Source organism: Berghia stephanieae, chromosome 3 (genome assembly GCF_034508935.2).
Source record: "Berghia stephanieae isolate SIO BIC M18660-M18661 chromosome 3, UCSD_Bste_1.3, whole genome shotgun sequence".
Taxonomy (NCBI): domain Eukaryota; kingdom Metazoa; phylum Mollusca; class Gastropoda; order Nudibranchia; family Aeolidiidae; genus Berghia; species Berghia stephanieae.
Window position 1 is genome coordinate 91,189,345 of NC_088362.1, and position 17,011 is coordinate 91,206,355.

A 17,011-nucleotide genomic window follows, 5' to 3' on the forward strand; every position below is an offset into this window, starting at 1 on the left:
AGATTATGATATTGAATGGAAGGTAAACTAATAGGTCCCTGTTTGAGCCCCGTTCGGACACTTGATCCCAAATTCGTTCACTTAGATAAAATGGAGGAAAGAAATTGACGTTACTCAGTTTTTTGTTATATATTTTTTTAAGTCAGCCACTTTTATGAGTAGGTCTCATTAGACTGTATTAATCAGACTATAAACGTTTAAGGTTACACATATTTTTGGTTGTGTTGGTACGTTATATATATATATATATATTATGAGTTTTTAAACTAAATGCATAGTATCAATACTAAATTTCTTTCACCGCAAGCCTTTAAGATAGAGCGCGAAATTAAATATGAAAAATGACTACCCTTTTCTTTTTTATTATTTCTTATCGCCATCTTCCAGATTTGATGACATTCCCCGACTCTGCGTTTCGACTAGATATTTTGGAAGGTTTCATCGAGAGTGATGTGCATGGACAGTCAAAGGGGTAACAGTCAGGTAAGTTTATATACATGGATTTACTAACCATGGTCGAGATGATAATCATGTTAATGTGACTGCTTTTTATAAGTACGTCGAGATAATTAAAGGATGTAGATTGCATTATGTATATATGTTTATACAAATAAAGAAAATGCAATCTTTTTACTATTTCAACGTGTAAATTAATTTTAAAAAAAGAAGTAAAAATCTATCAATCAAAAACAATACAAAACAACGCAAACAAACAAAAACAAAGAAAGAAAAGAAAATCAAACAAAACAACAACAACAAAAAAATCGAAACCAATAGTAAAATAAAACAAAAAAATAAAGATCTAAGCACATTAAACAAATCTAAGAAAAATAATACTGATTAATACTCTGAAAAATGCCATCATTGAATTTTTGTTGCAAGCGGAACAATGTTGCCATACGCTGTCTTTCGTGAGAGTAAACTTTGAAAAGATATCTCAATATAATTCAAACTTATGAGAAAGACTTTTCAAATCAATATTTTTCATCATAATAATTTCCGTATTTTCAATAAATAACGTCATTTTAAAATATTATTGTAAAAAAAAAGTGATGGACGTATATATGTAAACTAAAATGTCTGAAATGATTACTTGCCATTTTTGTGTTTTTACTCAGGACTATGGTTTTTAACCCCAGTTTGGTTGTTGCTTTTTTGTCTGATGCAAAATATTGATCGACGAATGTTCACTTAATAAGATAATACCTTTCAAAACTGATTTGTTTTCATTTTTAATAAATTTCATTTCCTGTTTATTTTCTTGAAATCTTAGATTGAACGTGAATGCTACGCACGAGGCAACTATCCCATTATGCTCTTAAAAAAAATGGGACGATAAAAATAATTGTTTAATTTTTAAAATTCAGGGACGGCTGGTAATAATGGGCAGGGTGGGCAAATACCAGCCTGTTTTTTCAAGTTATAATGCTGTATTACCAGGTCCGAAATAATCTAATTTAAATTAGATAATTTCAAAAGTTAGTACTTAAACTTGATACTTCGTACTGAAATCAATTTGTGTGTATTTTTGATAGATTGAGAATCACCATGCACCCCGTAATACATAAACCAGGATACGCTCCTGTTCTTTTTTTTATCAACCCCCCCCCCTCTCCCCAACCACTCCACTCCGCCCACATCGTCATCCCATCGTCACGTCGCCTGACGCTGAACTCCGAGTTTGCTGTCTGGCCTCTCTAGTACTAGGTCGGGCTAATTAATTCAAATGAGCCCACCTTATAAACTAAATGCAGATTTTGGCAAACGTACTTTTTCTAATTTATTGCCTTACTTGTGCTGGTACCATTGATGTAATGACATTGGGAAGATTCCAGTATTGAATTTAATTTATTAATTTACTAATATATCAATTTAGTATTAACTTGTGTTGTTTTTATATATTTGTTTAACCATTTAAATTTATTTTTTTCTCGTTTTCTTTAAGTACTTCTCAAAACTCATTATTTAAATTGTTTTCTTATTTGATTTTTTTTGTTTTTTTTTTTTAACAAATTAATTTGTTCTTTTTTTTTTCTTCAAATTCTTAAAGTAATTACCGCTGTATTTTTATTGCCATACTAAATATTTTTGCAAAACAATGTAATTTTCTATTGCATTTCCTCTAATAAAACAAAACACTTTTATTCAAAAGTCACGACTAAATAAATATATAAAATACAACCACCATTTTGGTTTTCTCAACAATTGAATTAGTATACGAGAAATACTCTTCTGAGTAAGGAGATAGTTGAATTCTAAGAGGAAATAGACACGTTTAAAGGAAGGGTGGGCAGATTCCGTACTTGCCCGTCCTAAAGCTAATACATACATAAGATAGTTCGTGATGAAGAGGCGGGAAGCTAGGGGTTGGTTGGGTAAGGAGTAAAGATAACACGGTCGTTATTGTTATCGTCTAACGAATGCATGAGGAGAGATTAGTAGCAATATTTTGTCTTAATTGTATTGTATGAATTATTGGCGAAAGCCTAAGATTAAATAAACTTTGTTTTTGTTTGTCTTTTTTTTTTGACTATGGAACTCATACTTAATAGCAGACCTGCCTACTTGAAATAGGAAAATAAAAATCGTAGTTTTCAGGGTTAATAAAATCGTAGATATTTTAACTACCCTTTAACAAAATCACCGGAATTTTCGTCTATTATAGGTATCAAATTTTAAAAAACGAGAAAAACTGATTGGAAACGTAATTATGTTGGTGGTGGTAGTAATGATGATGGTAATACTCGTATTATTATTGTTATTATTATCATTTGTTATTATTATTATTATTATTATTATTATTATTATTATTATTATTATTATTATTATTATTATTATTGTACGTATTGGTGGTATTACGATTTTTTGTTTGTTTGTTTTTTTTGGTTTTTTTCTTGTGTGGTTATTAATGGTATCAGTTTATTGTTTGGTTCCATTTATCATTTTTTTTCCACTTTCATGTATGTTGTCATCAAATTTTATGATTTATTGGCGAAAGCCTAAGATTGAATAAACTTTGTAATATCGTATTGTAATCATCATTGTCGACGACATCGTCGTTGTCATCATAATCATCATCATCATTAACAACAACAACAACAACAACATTAACATCAAGTACTACAATAGAAATAAAAACAATATCAACATCATCATATAATTTCCGTCATCGTCTCCACAACTATCATTCTAACCAACAGCACCATCAAAACAACTACCATAATTACATCCTCCCTCACCGTCTCCTCTTCCTCCTCCTCCTCCTCCTCCTCCACCACCACCACCGCTACCACTATTCCAACCACTACCACCACCGGCACAATCATTCTAACCACCAAGAGAGCAGTAAAATTATGCAATTTGAGCTCTGAATGAAACTCGAGTCATATCGCTGTTGTTGCTTCTCGATAAAAACTTTACAGTTACTACGTACTACTGAAAACCAGTAATGTAACAGAAATATTAATCTCGCAGTTGAGGGATTAAAGCATCTCTTTAATTTTTCGAGTGAACGAGATGGACTTGTATTGTGAAGGTGTTGTCGCATTATGTCTCTTCGCTTTAATTTTTTGTTGTATTCTCTTTCGTGATTCATTTTTGATTACGTTTGGAATAATTAAAATCTACTGGTATTGTCATTGCATTGTGAATGTGATTATTTGTGGTTGAAATAAATTTTTTTTAAGGCGAACAAAACAAACAAACAAACAAGACAAAAAAATATATATATATATATATATGACCGACTCATCTTTGCCCGACCACTATAAATAGGCTAGAACCGCCACTGAAAATACTAGAGCCACATTACATCCCCATAGTGTAAATGTTATCATAACACACATAACAGCTTGAAATAATTAAACTTCTGACACGGATCAAATAACCAATTCTGACACAGGTCTGAAAAAAGAAAACATGTATTTAACATTTTGGCCAGAAATTCGTCCTTCAAATATCAATGGAGTAGAATGACCATCATCTTGGCAAAAAAACAAAAACAAAATCAAACTTGGGCTTTGCTAAGTAGATAGGATTGATCGTCCACCCATGCGATCCTATCACTGAACACGATCCACTTTACCTTACTTAGTCTGTTACAAAACACATTACCACCTTGGCCAAGGCCTCAGTCATTGGCGTCCGTAGCACAGTAAAACGTCGCCGTGTCTCGTTTTGAATTCAAGCGAATTCGAGCGTGGTTAGTATCTATATTGGTGGCACTGGTTATAAAAACTTGGACTACGGTTCAAATTCGGATAGTTGGCAATGGGCACGAAGGGATAGAGTGAAGAGTGTTTGTACAAAAAAAGGTGCCTGACAGAATGTCAGATTCCATATGGCCCACTATAGGAAATAACCATATATGACGACCAATGTGAAATGGCTATGTAAATAATTATATAAGTTTATTTCTTAAAAGGTTTCAGGCACACACACACACACACACACACACACACACACACACACACATGCATCAGTACGCACATACACTGTCTCACAAAAAAGCGCGCGTGGACATACACACACCCACGCGGACACATACACACAGACACACACACACACACACACACACACACACATGCATCAGTAGGCACATACACTGTCTCACAAAAAGCGCGCGTGGACATACACACACCTACGCCGACACATACACACAGACACAGACACACACACACAGACACACACACACACACACATATATATATATATATATATATATATATATATATATATATATATTATTTTTAAAAATATTTACCACAATGTTTGAGACAGTCTACATTAATGTTTCAGGCTTAATTTGCCATCGTCAGGACTGAGTTGTTTTGTATATATATATATATATATATATATATATATATATATATATATATATATTATATATATATATTATATACAATTAAAAATATATACCTTATTTCAGATCACCCCCAATCAACAACCAACATCAAAACACCGAATGCATTGATGTCAATTCGTCGACCGTACAAGTAGTAGAGAAGCTTTATTCGTGACAATCACCATGTACGCCGAACCATGCACTATCTTCACAGAGGCTGTCCATGTCGACAACCCCCTTTATCATCGTATTCCATCGGTACAGGTGAGTCGTTATTGTCGATGTCATCATTCACTGCACTTTCCATTTCATTGCTAGGTCAACTCGACCCCATAAGTGAGGTCAGCCCGTGGGTGGAACAGGTAGCGGTCAGGGGGAATCTGTGATGCAGCTGATGGTAATAAATTGCTGCAATATTTCATGGTATTGCTCAGTTACTAACATGAATATGAACATTGTTTCCTCACCACAAGCAAAGCAAGGGTGTCTTTCATCATATATGTCATGGTTGATAATAATGTAACCTCTTAAGGATGCTCATAAGAGAGGTGTCAATTTAGTGGCTTTTGAGATATCAATGAAATTAATTTGTTGTAATTTGCATATTAATAATTTAATTCCCAGCGGCAGAAAATGATTGAAACAAGCATCGTTGTAAAGTAAAAATGATGATCTTGACACATGCCAAGTTCTGTTGTCTGAGCTGTAAAATCTTAAAAGATATGAATTTTTTATTGTAAAATTCTTAGTTGGCATGACTTGGTGAGAACCTCATTTTCTCTCCCACAGTATTTCATTCCATGAATTATGTCCAAATATAAGTTTATGAATAAAATATAAACCATTAGACGAAAATATTATTAATCTTATCTTTAAAGCATTTAACTGCTTAAAATATCATGTAGTTTTGGGCACATTTGAAAGCCAACTTTTCAATGGCTTGTTGATTTTTTTCTATACTTAAATCCCTTACGATTCAAGTCAAAATTATATTTTTTATTAATGTTAGGCATTATTGTTTGAAGATGTATACTGCCTTTGTGTGGTTGTCTCAGGAAATGCCGTATATATAGTGTCATACATGTGTCAATATTTAGGGTAATTGAAATCCATCTCAATTACTCGTAATTTTGCATGTTGAATAAGTAATATAATGTAATTTCAAGTTCTCCTTTTGTGCACAAGAGAATGTGTTAACTTTTTGTAGACTGAAGCGTCCAAATATATATGGCAGTGATTTCCCAAAAATTAAATGATCTGCTGTGGTGTGCCTGTGGTGTTATACTGATTTGACTCTGACTGTTATTCAATTGTTTTATCTCTACATATGACTGACTGGAGTTCAATGGTATATCAGATGACTTTATAAGACAATTACTAAACGTGTATTCTTGGAGGAAAGGAGATGATTCTATATAACCTGTATGGGCAGTGTGTTCGTTTTGAATGTAGTTGGTCGATAAGGAGAAAGAGGTCGCAACTTGGAATAAACTATATGCCCTCATAATTTTGAATCCTCTCTTGTCCACATACTGTGTCCGTCTGTTTGAGATAACCATTTAATTTAACTACCATTTCTTAGTGTTAGTTGTAATTGATGATTGATACTGCAATCTTTGTAGCATGTCCAGTAACCTTGTTGGGTGATTGATTTTTTTCTTGTAAAGAGGTCCTACTTTATAAGCAGATTGATAGTAAATTGAGATATTAAATCATACACAATATTGGTTTTTAGTTTTTACTGGTCAATAAAATTTTATCCTCATGAGTTATTTTACCACATAAAGACATAAATCATATCAGTTTAATGTTATAACCAGCACAACTGTTTGAGAGGAACGGAATTGGTAAAAAAATATACAAAACTAACAAAACCATGAAGAAATCTAGAAAATCAACTGCCAATATGACAATAATGCACAGGAACATAGATGCATAAATGTACTTTTGATATTTATTAAAACTCTTGAGATACTGCCACTGAGTTTTGAAGAACAATTTTTAAAATTAAGTGCACCATAATTTACAAGCACTTAAAATTAGATCAACAATTTGTGATATTTAAAGACAACTATTAACCACAAGAATGTCAAATTTTCACCGATGCTTAGAAAGACAAATGATTTTTCAAATCAAAATAATAAAGTCAAAGAATCTGTGATTGTTTTCCCGCTATACAGACATATTATAAGACCATATATATCCATAATTGCCCTCATTGGGAGGGTTAATAGCCCCTTGGGAGTTCCATCTGAAATAGCGTTGATTCCACGCAGTGTAATATTATTATTATTATTATTATTATTATTATTATTATTATTATTATTATTATTATTATTATTATTATTATTATTATTATTATTATTATTATTATTATTATTATTATTATTATTATATTTTATTATTATTATTATTATTATTATTATTATTATTATTATTATTATTATTATTATTATTATTATTATTAGTATTATTATTATTGTCGGCGTTGTTATTAAAATTTTCTCCCTCTTCCTCTTCCTCCTCCTACTCTCCTCCTCCTCCTCATCATCATCTTCCTCCTTTTCCTCCTCGTCCTCTTCCTCCTTTTCGTCTTCTCCTTTATTCATAGTCTCTTCCTGTTCCTCATCATCATCATCATCATCATCATCATCATCATCATCATCATCATCATCATCATCATCATCATCATCATCATCATCATCTATTTTTTCCTCATTTCCTCATCTTTTAATCATGTTACTACTTTTAGTGCCCAAGTATTCCCCTCCCCCCCCCCCCACAAACAATAAAAAATAACAAAAAAAACCCCCAAAACAACAACAACAACCAAAACAAAACAAAACAAACAAACAAACAAACAAACAATGTCACCAGCCAAGCTACTTTAACTTCCGATATAGTACAGTACATTGATTATTTTGACCTCACGTATTTTTTAACCTTATAGTATATATAGCAATTGCAAGAATTTTTCAAAACAGAAATATGGGTATTAATTTAGCGTAGTAAAGTAAAGGGGGGAAACATTTACTAGATTGAAAAAATTATCGCTCTATCTCGCCTAGTTAAAAAGTTATTACCGACTATGTGGTGAAAAATCTCGATATATAGCTTAAAGGGAAAATATGTGACCAAAACACAGCAGCCCAATGGATAATCAAGTATAATTTGGAAACGGTTTCAGATACAACTTTGAAATTTTAACATATGCAATTCAAAATCTCTGTAATACATTACTAATAGAAACAGAATTATTGATTGAGAGAGAAAAGTATAGTTTAGAGCTGAAACAGCTGAAATCAAGGAAAAATAGATCACATGCAAATGTATGACCTATTGAAATTTTGGAAAAGTCAACAATAAAATATTTATTCACATGTAGACAAACCGAATACACCACTGAATCGGCGTCATTTAGTTGTTCACTTTGATCTTTTCAAAATGAAAATAGACCTCATAAAAGCAGAGATATGGATATATATATATATATATATATATATATATATATATATATATATATATATATATATATATATATATATATATTATACATTTTATTAATCAATACGATCGAGAAGTTGCTGACGAAATTCAGGAACAATTATATTTTTAACCATTTCCTGAATAATTACATTTTGCAAAATACAGTTTGAAATGTCATTACCCGTGGGAGTGATCTAAAAGGTCATCACTTGAAAACAACAATTTAAATGTCTGAATACACCATATACATGACTAGCTAGACGACCAACGTAGAGGTATTTAACAACAAGAAATGAAGTGAGTAGGAAAGTGCCAGAAGACAATAGAGAATAAATTATTTTCGCGGAGGCGATGGGGGCTCGAACCCGCGACCTTACTGGTACGACAACTCCGCCTGACCGGGGAGAGCGTGACTCGACCTTATGAGCTATAATATTTTCCGTGGTTCGATCAGCTCTTATTACTGGGTCATGCCGGAAATGGCTCTTCTGGTTTGATGAATATAGGATGATCGGCGCTATCAATACAATCTTCTCGTCTGATGATTAGTTAAGCGGGGCCCTATCTTTCGCTATTTCCTCTCCCTTCGATTCAAAGTTAATCGACTTTTTCAACAAATATTTCTCAAGGAGTTATTGACTTATATTTACAAAATCATCATGGTTCATTCATGTTGCGATTATAATAAATGCCAAAAGTTGAGCTGCGAATACCAGATAGCCTATCTACAGAACATGGGAAGGGTAGTAGTAGCAGGGGATCTAAGTGCTAGAACATGGACTGGAGAGGAATGTTTAGTTCTTGACCAAAGCCAAAATATAACAGATAGATCAATTACTAACTAGGAAAATGTATTTTGCAGCGAAGATTTCTGCTAGGGAAACTAAGTAGAATACGTCAGAATGAAGACAAGGTTATAAATAATTGTGGCTTCAATCTGCTGCAGGGTTGCCATGCCTCTAATCTACTTCTCCTAAATGGGAGAGCATACAGATATAGAAGTGGTTCATTTACTTTTTGCAATAACAAAATAGTAGGATGCTATAATAACAGCACAATCGATTACGTCATATTATGTGGTAGACACACGCTGATATATTTTACTGATCTCAAAGTCCATGGCCCTAATGTATTCTCTGCCCATAGTATTATTTTGTTTAGCATGAGAATGCATAATATTGGCTCCGAGGAAATAATAGGCCAAGTAAATTCTTTATATGAAAGAAACAGTGCAAAGTGGAAACAAAACAACATCAACAACAAAAAAGAGACGTATATAAATATTATCTCCTGCGACTACACCATTAGATATGTAGAAACACTGATTGAGATGTTGAAAACCAACTTTAACGAAAATATTGAAGAAGAATCACTTGACGTGTTTACGCGTATCTTGACAAAACAGGAGAGGACAATATTCATTAAGAGGCTAGAAATCAGCGGGGCATAGATCGAGGTACTGGGGCTAATTAATGGTATGACAAGGAATTTGGGACTAAAGAAGAAGGTTTGGGGATTCTATTAGAAGATTTTAAAATATGGGGTCTGACGAAAATAGGCAACTTATGGTTTTAGAGAGAAATAAATACAGACAACTTTGTAGAACTAAAAGGAAGGAAGACAATATAAGGGATTCAGAATTATTATTAAACTTAGCACAAAGGGACCCCAGTTCTTTTTTGGAACTATGTTAAGAAGGAGGGTTGGAAGGTAGAAATAACAAGCAGCGACTTTTTTGACATTTTAATACATTAACAGAACAAGTCTAAGATATCTATAAATCAAGAGGGGGAAAGAGAAGTAAATATAATAATTTGGTAGAAAATTACAACTTTACTATTGACACACTAGATGCTTTAATTAATTTTGTTTAGTTCGCAACTGCTATTAAATAACACGAGAAGGCAGTTTCGTCATCCTTGAATAAAAGACATCTTCAAAAAACATTTAGCTAAATGCTACTTCTTTTTAAATATTCTGATTTTAGTGAAATTTACGCTTGATAATCTAACGGCACAAATTATAATTGTAAACATGATATCATCACGTTTTATTATTTAGGGAGATGGGTAGAATAATAACTAATATTTCCCGGGTTTTTCCAAAGAATAGCACAGGTCAGAACAAAACAAATCCAAAATAATATTTTCCCTTGTGGTTTGATTAGCTTCTAGACAATACCCTAGAGCCACGTCCCAATTTCCGATTTCTCATTATAGATGTTGAATTTTATTTTGGTAATTTCATAATGTTCTCGCGCAAAGGATTTGATAACAAAGGTCGTTATCATCAGAATGATTATCATGTGGCCTGCCTTATCAACGAGGTATTAATTTCGGGAACGAAACGTACACATTTGAAGGTCTGATAATCCAAATTGTATTGGGCTCATTGTTGCAATGGAAATGCCGTCAAACAAACTCTAAATATCGTCCATTATAACAATGCTAAAATAAAGAACTGTACAAGTGTGTATGAAAGGTGCCAGACAAAGCAAGCAAGAAAAGTACAAGAAAAATATCCTCCCAAAAATCAGTCGACCTCGACTGGGGATCGAACCTTTATACAAACGATCAAGGTCAACTGATTTTTTGGGGATGGATTTTTTTCTTGTATTTTTCTTTCTTGCTTTGTCTGGTACCATTCACGCACACGTGTTCAGTTCTTCATCTTACCGCGGTGTCTGCTCCTTTATTTATAACAACAATGCTAAACCAGTCCGTAAATGCGTTCGGTTATCAGACCTGCAACTATGTGCATGTCGATCGAGATGAATCAGATGCTGAAAATAATGATTTTTCAGTTTTAAAATGATCAGATATTGAAATTTTAGCTTTTTCTCATAAAAAATATAATACTTAAAAATAAAATTGCCGTCTAAATATGAACATATCAGTGTTTAGTTCTCACTTAATTCTATCGATCAGACTATTTTTATTAAAGGCTATACACAGTAATGTGTGTAATATTAACCATTTAACTGCCGTACTCTTAAAGAGCATGTACGTTATTTAATATTTTGGCCAGAAAAATCTTTCTTAATATTGATCGATTTAAATGACCCTCATATTGGCAAAATCTCTCAAACCTGAGACCTCACGAGTTTTCTGGCTACATTTTTAAGGACATGTTTTTTTCCTCCAGAATACGACAGTTAACTAGTTAAAGTGGTGTTGATGAACAATCGGTGTAGTTTCCCGTCTTGTGTGATGTCGAGCTTGGTCAGTGACCAGATGGCAATGATAGCAAAGTTCTGGCTTCGGTGTTGTGTCTTTGGGTAAACCGCTTTACAAATATGACCCTATTAAACCCAGGCGCTAATGGTTTCCTAAGTATGGACAATGACGTAGAAAATTTGAAATAGATAAATCTAAAAAATCTAACATGCAATTTTTACTGTATAAATTGGAAATTCGGTTTGTACAGCCAGATTGTAAAACGATAAAGTACAATATGTAATAGAACATATTTATTTCTCTATCTGAAAATCGTTTACACATCATTCGATAAGATTTATTATTTTCTAATTTGGATAAAGTAATTTTCTATCCGAAATTTTATGAGTTTTCCGTTATTTCAATCTTAGATTTAATGGCAGAAATTTCAGAAAGAATATAATGACTGGAAATAGTAACTTTACACAGAGTAAACAAATCCGCCGACGGTTGAGTAATAATAACATTTTGAGACTTATTTATAAAAAGGGGATTTTTAGAGGATGACCGACAATCTGAAATCAAGATGTAAAAACAGATATCTGTCTAGACGGATGAGAAAGAGCTAGCGTTAAGAAATAAGATTTAAAAAACAAAACCCTAGATATCTAACAACTCCGATTAAATGGAAAACGGATAAATTTGATAACTAATAAACTGAAAACAATTTGAAAAGTTTTCGCTTATTTCTCTTTTTTGCCGTTAACAAACTCACCAATAAATAAACCTCAAACCCCAATACTACGGCTAAAACGTAAAGATTTGATTCTCGTGACCTTTTGGACCAACAGAATGCGTATGAAATTATCGTCACAGATTCCACTCGGATTGGGATTTTAGACTACTTGTGGCTCTTCAACCACTTTACTCTTGTGTAATTTCTATGCAAAGCGTAATTCTTTTACGTTAAGACACAACCAGGGCAACCCAATAGGATTGACCATAAATCTCATTAATAGGCACCGCCACCAAATTTCTTCAGATTTTATGGTCACCATGTTTAATGAACAAAGATATGTCGAATCCTAAAATATACATCACATAGTCACTAGAACTTTGGTTTCAACGGTCTTTAGTTCTTGACAAACTTGATGTTTTTGAATCTTAAAAAGGCATTCTTTGACGTCGTCAGATTATTAAGATCGGTTGCCACAAAAGGAAATTAATATGACTGTTATTAATTAATCATTGCCACGAATACTTTGAAAAGGATACAGCTCTTCAGGTGGTTATGAACGTTGACTTCCATTAACGTTCATGGTCGCTTTTCTCAATAGATCTATAAGGATAGAATATAGTTCGTTCTTAGAGTGAAATAACAGCGCTCAGCATGAGCAAATAACCTTCTCTACTTGATGGTGTGATTACCTTTCTTACCCCAAACTACGGTATAATAATAAATAATAATAATAAATAATAATAATAAAAATAATAATAATAATAATAATAATAATAATAATAATAATAATAATATAATAATAATATAATTATCAATAAGTAAATAATTTCTATAGCGCTTAAACATCCACTTAAAAGTGCTCTGCAGATGATAAAAGGAGAGAAAAATAATGCAATATTGATTTCAGATGACTTAATGAACCTGGTACACTAATAGATCAAATGATCACTAATAGACCAGTGGCTCTCAAACTTTGTTGGGTCATCGCCCCCCAAGGTCTGGGTGACCCAGTTTAACCTCCCTTTAACTCTCTCCTTATCAGACATTTTCAGAATTTTCCCCAAACTTCACACCCAACTAATACAAAAATAGATTTTTTTTATCACTCTGACACAATAGCAGTAATTTCTTGCGATACATTATTTCTTTATAAAAACATGCTCTACGACACACGTTTTAATTTTTATGATGTACAAAAGAAATTTGAATAAGAAAATGTTTGTTTTATCGTAACGAATGTGACGATTTTCCTATAGTTGGTAAGGAGAGGGTAAAAAAAAATCAAAATAACTTCTAATATAATCCATTCTAAGTGGATCCTGATCATCCACCCCCTCCCCCCTCGTGAGACTTCATCGCCCTCCAAATTCAAATTTTGCTTTCATCACCCCCATCAAAGAGTGTGTGTGTGTGTGTGTGTGTGAGAGAGAGAGAGAGAGAGAGAGAGAGAGAGAGAGAGAGAGAGAGAGAGAGAGAGAGAGAGAGAGAGAGAGAGAGAGCAATTTGTTTTTTTTTTTGTTGCCCTCGGTGAATCACGTGACGTGAAATACGGTAAGGGTAATTTTTTTTTTTACTTGTCATAGGCAGGACATTGAAGAAATCCCGACTAGAAAAACCTTAATTTCCCCTGATGGTTCTAGTCCACAGCTTGTCTCGTATTGTCTGTTGTTGGTTTTCTGAAAGTGTGACCAATCCACGTCCATTTTCTTGTTGAGATTAGTTTGCTAATTTTCTCTTGTCCAGCTTTCAACAAATGACTTTTTTTTTTACTGATTTTCTGATGCCATTTGATACCAAGTATGTTTCGAGGACATCTGTTTGTGAAGGTTTGAAAATTTTTTGGCAAAGAGTATTGGTCACTTTCTATGTTTCTGAGCCATACAGTTGGGCTGCTTTTCCATAAGTGTTGTATATTTTGGATTGATAACACATTTATTCATTCTCTTGACTCTATGCGGTCAGCTCTGTAGATGACTTGAACAAAAATGAGAGAAAATGGAAAGAAAATGCTGGTGAAAAAAATACATTATTATTCTCAGATAGGACGCCATTTTCTTAAATCAGAATATTTCTAAATATATATAATAGATTGTGCCAGTTGGTGTGAAAATTCAAAACAAAAAGGCGAGAAAAACAAAAAACAAAAGCAAAACAAAACAAAAACAATAAAAAGAAAGAAAAAAAAGAAAGAAAAGAAATACAGATAGAAAGAAAATGTAAATATAATTTAAAAATGACATCAACAGCAACAACTCAGCGTCTTCTTCCAGTGTTTCAAAAAGTCTCATAGCTTTATAAAACTACAATTTGTTTTGCTTTTGTAGAATTAAAAACAGTAAAATCTATACCTACATCTGTGTTAAGTTGAAGCAAGTGACGTCAAGAAAAATTTACCAAAATCAAAATGTCAATTAAATATTTTGGTACTAATTTCATTAAAATTGCATTCTCTTGTTTATCTGGCATTGAAAAATCATAATGGTGACCCAAGTAGGCGATCCATTTTGACAGGGTTATTTAATGAATAACCATTGATACCTTACACATGAGGGAAGACCCGTCGAGATTACTTGTCAGGCTTCCACGGAATGTCTGCTTTCACATTCGATGGGAACATAATTAAACAAGAAACACAAAGAAAGCGAGTAAGATAAGAAATAGATTTAAAATAGAAGATTTGCATGGACACCATTTCTCTAACTTCTTTTAACTGTTACTAGCGAGACCAAATTTCTTTCAAATCGTATGACATGGATGACGTTTGATAAGGACATATACTTCTATATTAGAATACAGATAATCAGCGTAAAGACAATGAAGAAAAAGTAATCTTCCAGAGCCATTAGGCCCATAGAGCTGGAGTTTATCCCGGTTTATATAGCGTGAAAGGGACAATAACAATGCTTGCTACTCTTTTGAAAGGATGCTGGTCTATCGTGAAGTACTCTCCGCCAGATCTAACCAACTCAGCTACTCACTCTCTGCTGAATGGAAGGGGACAAGGCAAAAAAAAATATCGACTTCACCCGGGATTGGTCTTGGTCCCTTTGCGTGTGAAGCGGATGCTCTAGCAACTGATCTATTGGGAGCTATTAGGAATGCAAGAAATTGAAATGTGTCTTCAATGTGTCGTTCTGTACATCCATTCTTTTAACAAATTAGGGTTGTGTGGCCAAAATTGATCCGTAAAGCCAATGTGAAATGTTGACCGTCAGAACAGAGAATTACATACAAATGTAAAAATTATAAAACTTCGCGAAGTCCCAGGTTGAGAGTTTTTGTCAAGATGAGGGTCATTTAAATTAATCAATATTTGGAGGACTAGTTTTCTGGCCAATATTTTAAACACGTGTTTTACATGATACAGCTGTTTACTGGTTAAATGTAGAGGCACACAGAGTGACAGAGTGTAGCCATCGTTAACTTTTAGCCTGACACTGACCAACAAATGACGTCAAAAGATATGTCTTTGGCCACAAAAGAAAACAAATCGTGAGTTGTTTTCACCAATTCAACCAATGGGATCACTTGTTTCCTTTACCACTACTAAAGATAACTCACAAGGCGGTCCACAAACTAAAATATCAAAATATGGGTCATTAATCTATAATTATTATTCTTATTAATATTATTAATTTATTATATTATTATTATTATAATATTAGTATATTATTATTATAGAGTTATGTATATAGTATTATATAGTATAGTAGTATGTAGTAGTTATTAGTAGTAGTATAGTAGTAGTAGTAGTAGTAGTAGTAGTAGTAGTATTAGTAGTATAGTAGTAGTTTAGTAGTAGTAGTAGTATAGTAGTAGTAGTAGTAGTAGTATAGTATAGTAGTAGTAGTAGTAGTAGTAGTAGTAGTAGTAGTAGTAGTAAGTAGTAGTAGTATAGTAGTAGTAGTAGTAGTAGTAATTAGTAGTAGTAGTAGTAGTATAGTTAGTAGTAGTAGTATAGTAGTAGTAAGTAGAAAGTAGTAGTAGATAGTAGTAGTAGTAGTAGTAGTAGTAGTAGTAGTAGTAGTAGTAGATAGTAGTAGTAGTAGTATAGTAGTAGTAGTAGTAGTAGTAGTAGTAGTAGTAGTAGTAGTAGTAGTAGTAGTAGTAGTAGTAGTAGTAGTAGTAGTAAGTAGTAGTATAGTAGTAAGTAGTAGTAGTAGTAGTAGTATAGTAGTAGTAGTAGTAGTAGTAGTAGTATGTAGTAGTATAGTAGTAGAGTAGTAGTTAGTAGTAGTAGTTAGTAGTAGTAGTAGTAGTAGTAGTAGTAGTAGTAGTAGTAGTAGTAGTAGTAGTAGTAGTAGTAGTAGTAGTATAGTAGTAGGTAGTAGTAGTAGTAGTAGTAGTAGTAAGTAGTAGTAGTAGTAGTAGTAGTAGTATAGTAGAAGTGTAGTAGTAGTAGTAGTAGTAGTAGTAGTAAGTAGTAGTAGTAGTAGTATAGTAGTTAGTAGTAGTAGTAGTAGTAGTAGTATGTAAGTATAGTAGTAGTAGTAATAGTATGTAGTAGTAGTAGTAGTATTAGTAGTAGTATAGTATAGTAGTAGTAGTAGTAGTAGTAGTAGTTAGTAGTAGTAGTATAGTAGTAGTAGTAGTAGTAGTAGTAGTAGTATAGTATAGTAGTAGTAGTAGTAGTAGTAGTAGTAGTAGTAGTAGTAGTAGTAGTAGTAGTAGTAGTAGTAGTAGTAGTAGTAGTAGTAGTAGTAGTAGTAGTAGTAATAGTAGTAGCAACAGTAGCAGCGGCGGTGGTAATAGTGGACTTGTGTAATTGGATGAAATGAGGAGTCGCAG

General features: G+C 32.8%; 2 protein-coding genes across 2 annotated transcripts in view; one reads left to right on the forward strand and one right to left on the reverse strand.

The window, feature by feature from the left end:
- Positions 1 to 17,011, reverse strand: part of LOC144968810 (beta-1,4-N-acetylgalactosaminyltransferase bre-4-like) — a 91,978-nt gene that overhangs the window by 32,850 nt on the left and 42,117 nt on the right. The gene's annotated exons all lie outside the window — the stretch shown is intronic.
- Positions 410 to 17,011, forward strand: part of LOC144968812 (uncharacterized) — a 63,523-nt gene continuing 46,921 nt past the window's right edge. Inside the window, exons 1-2 of the mRNA XM_078907519.1 lie at positions 410 to 483; positions 4,928 to 5,107. Coding sequence (XP_078763645.1) covers positions 5,027 to 5,107 — 81 coding nt within the window. The 5' untranslated portion in view covers positions 410 to 483; positions 4,928 to 5,026. The remainder of the gene's footprint in view (positions 484 to 4,927; positions 5,108 to 17,011) is intronic.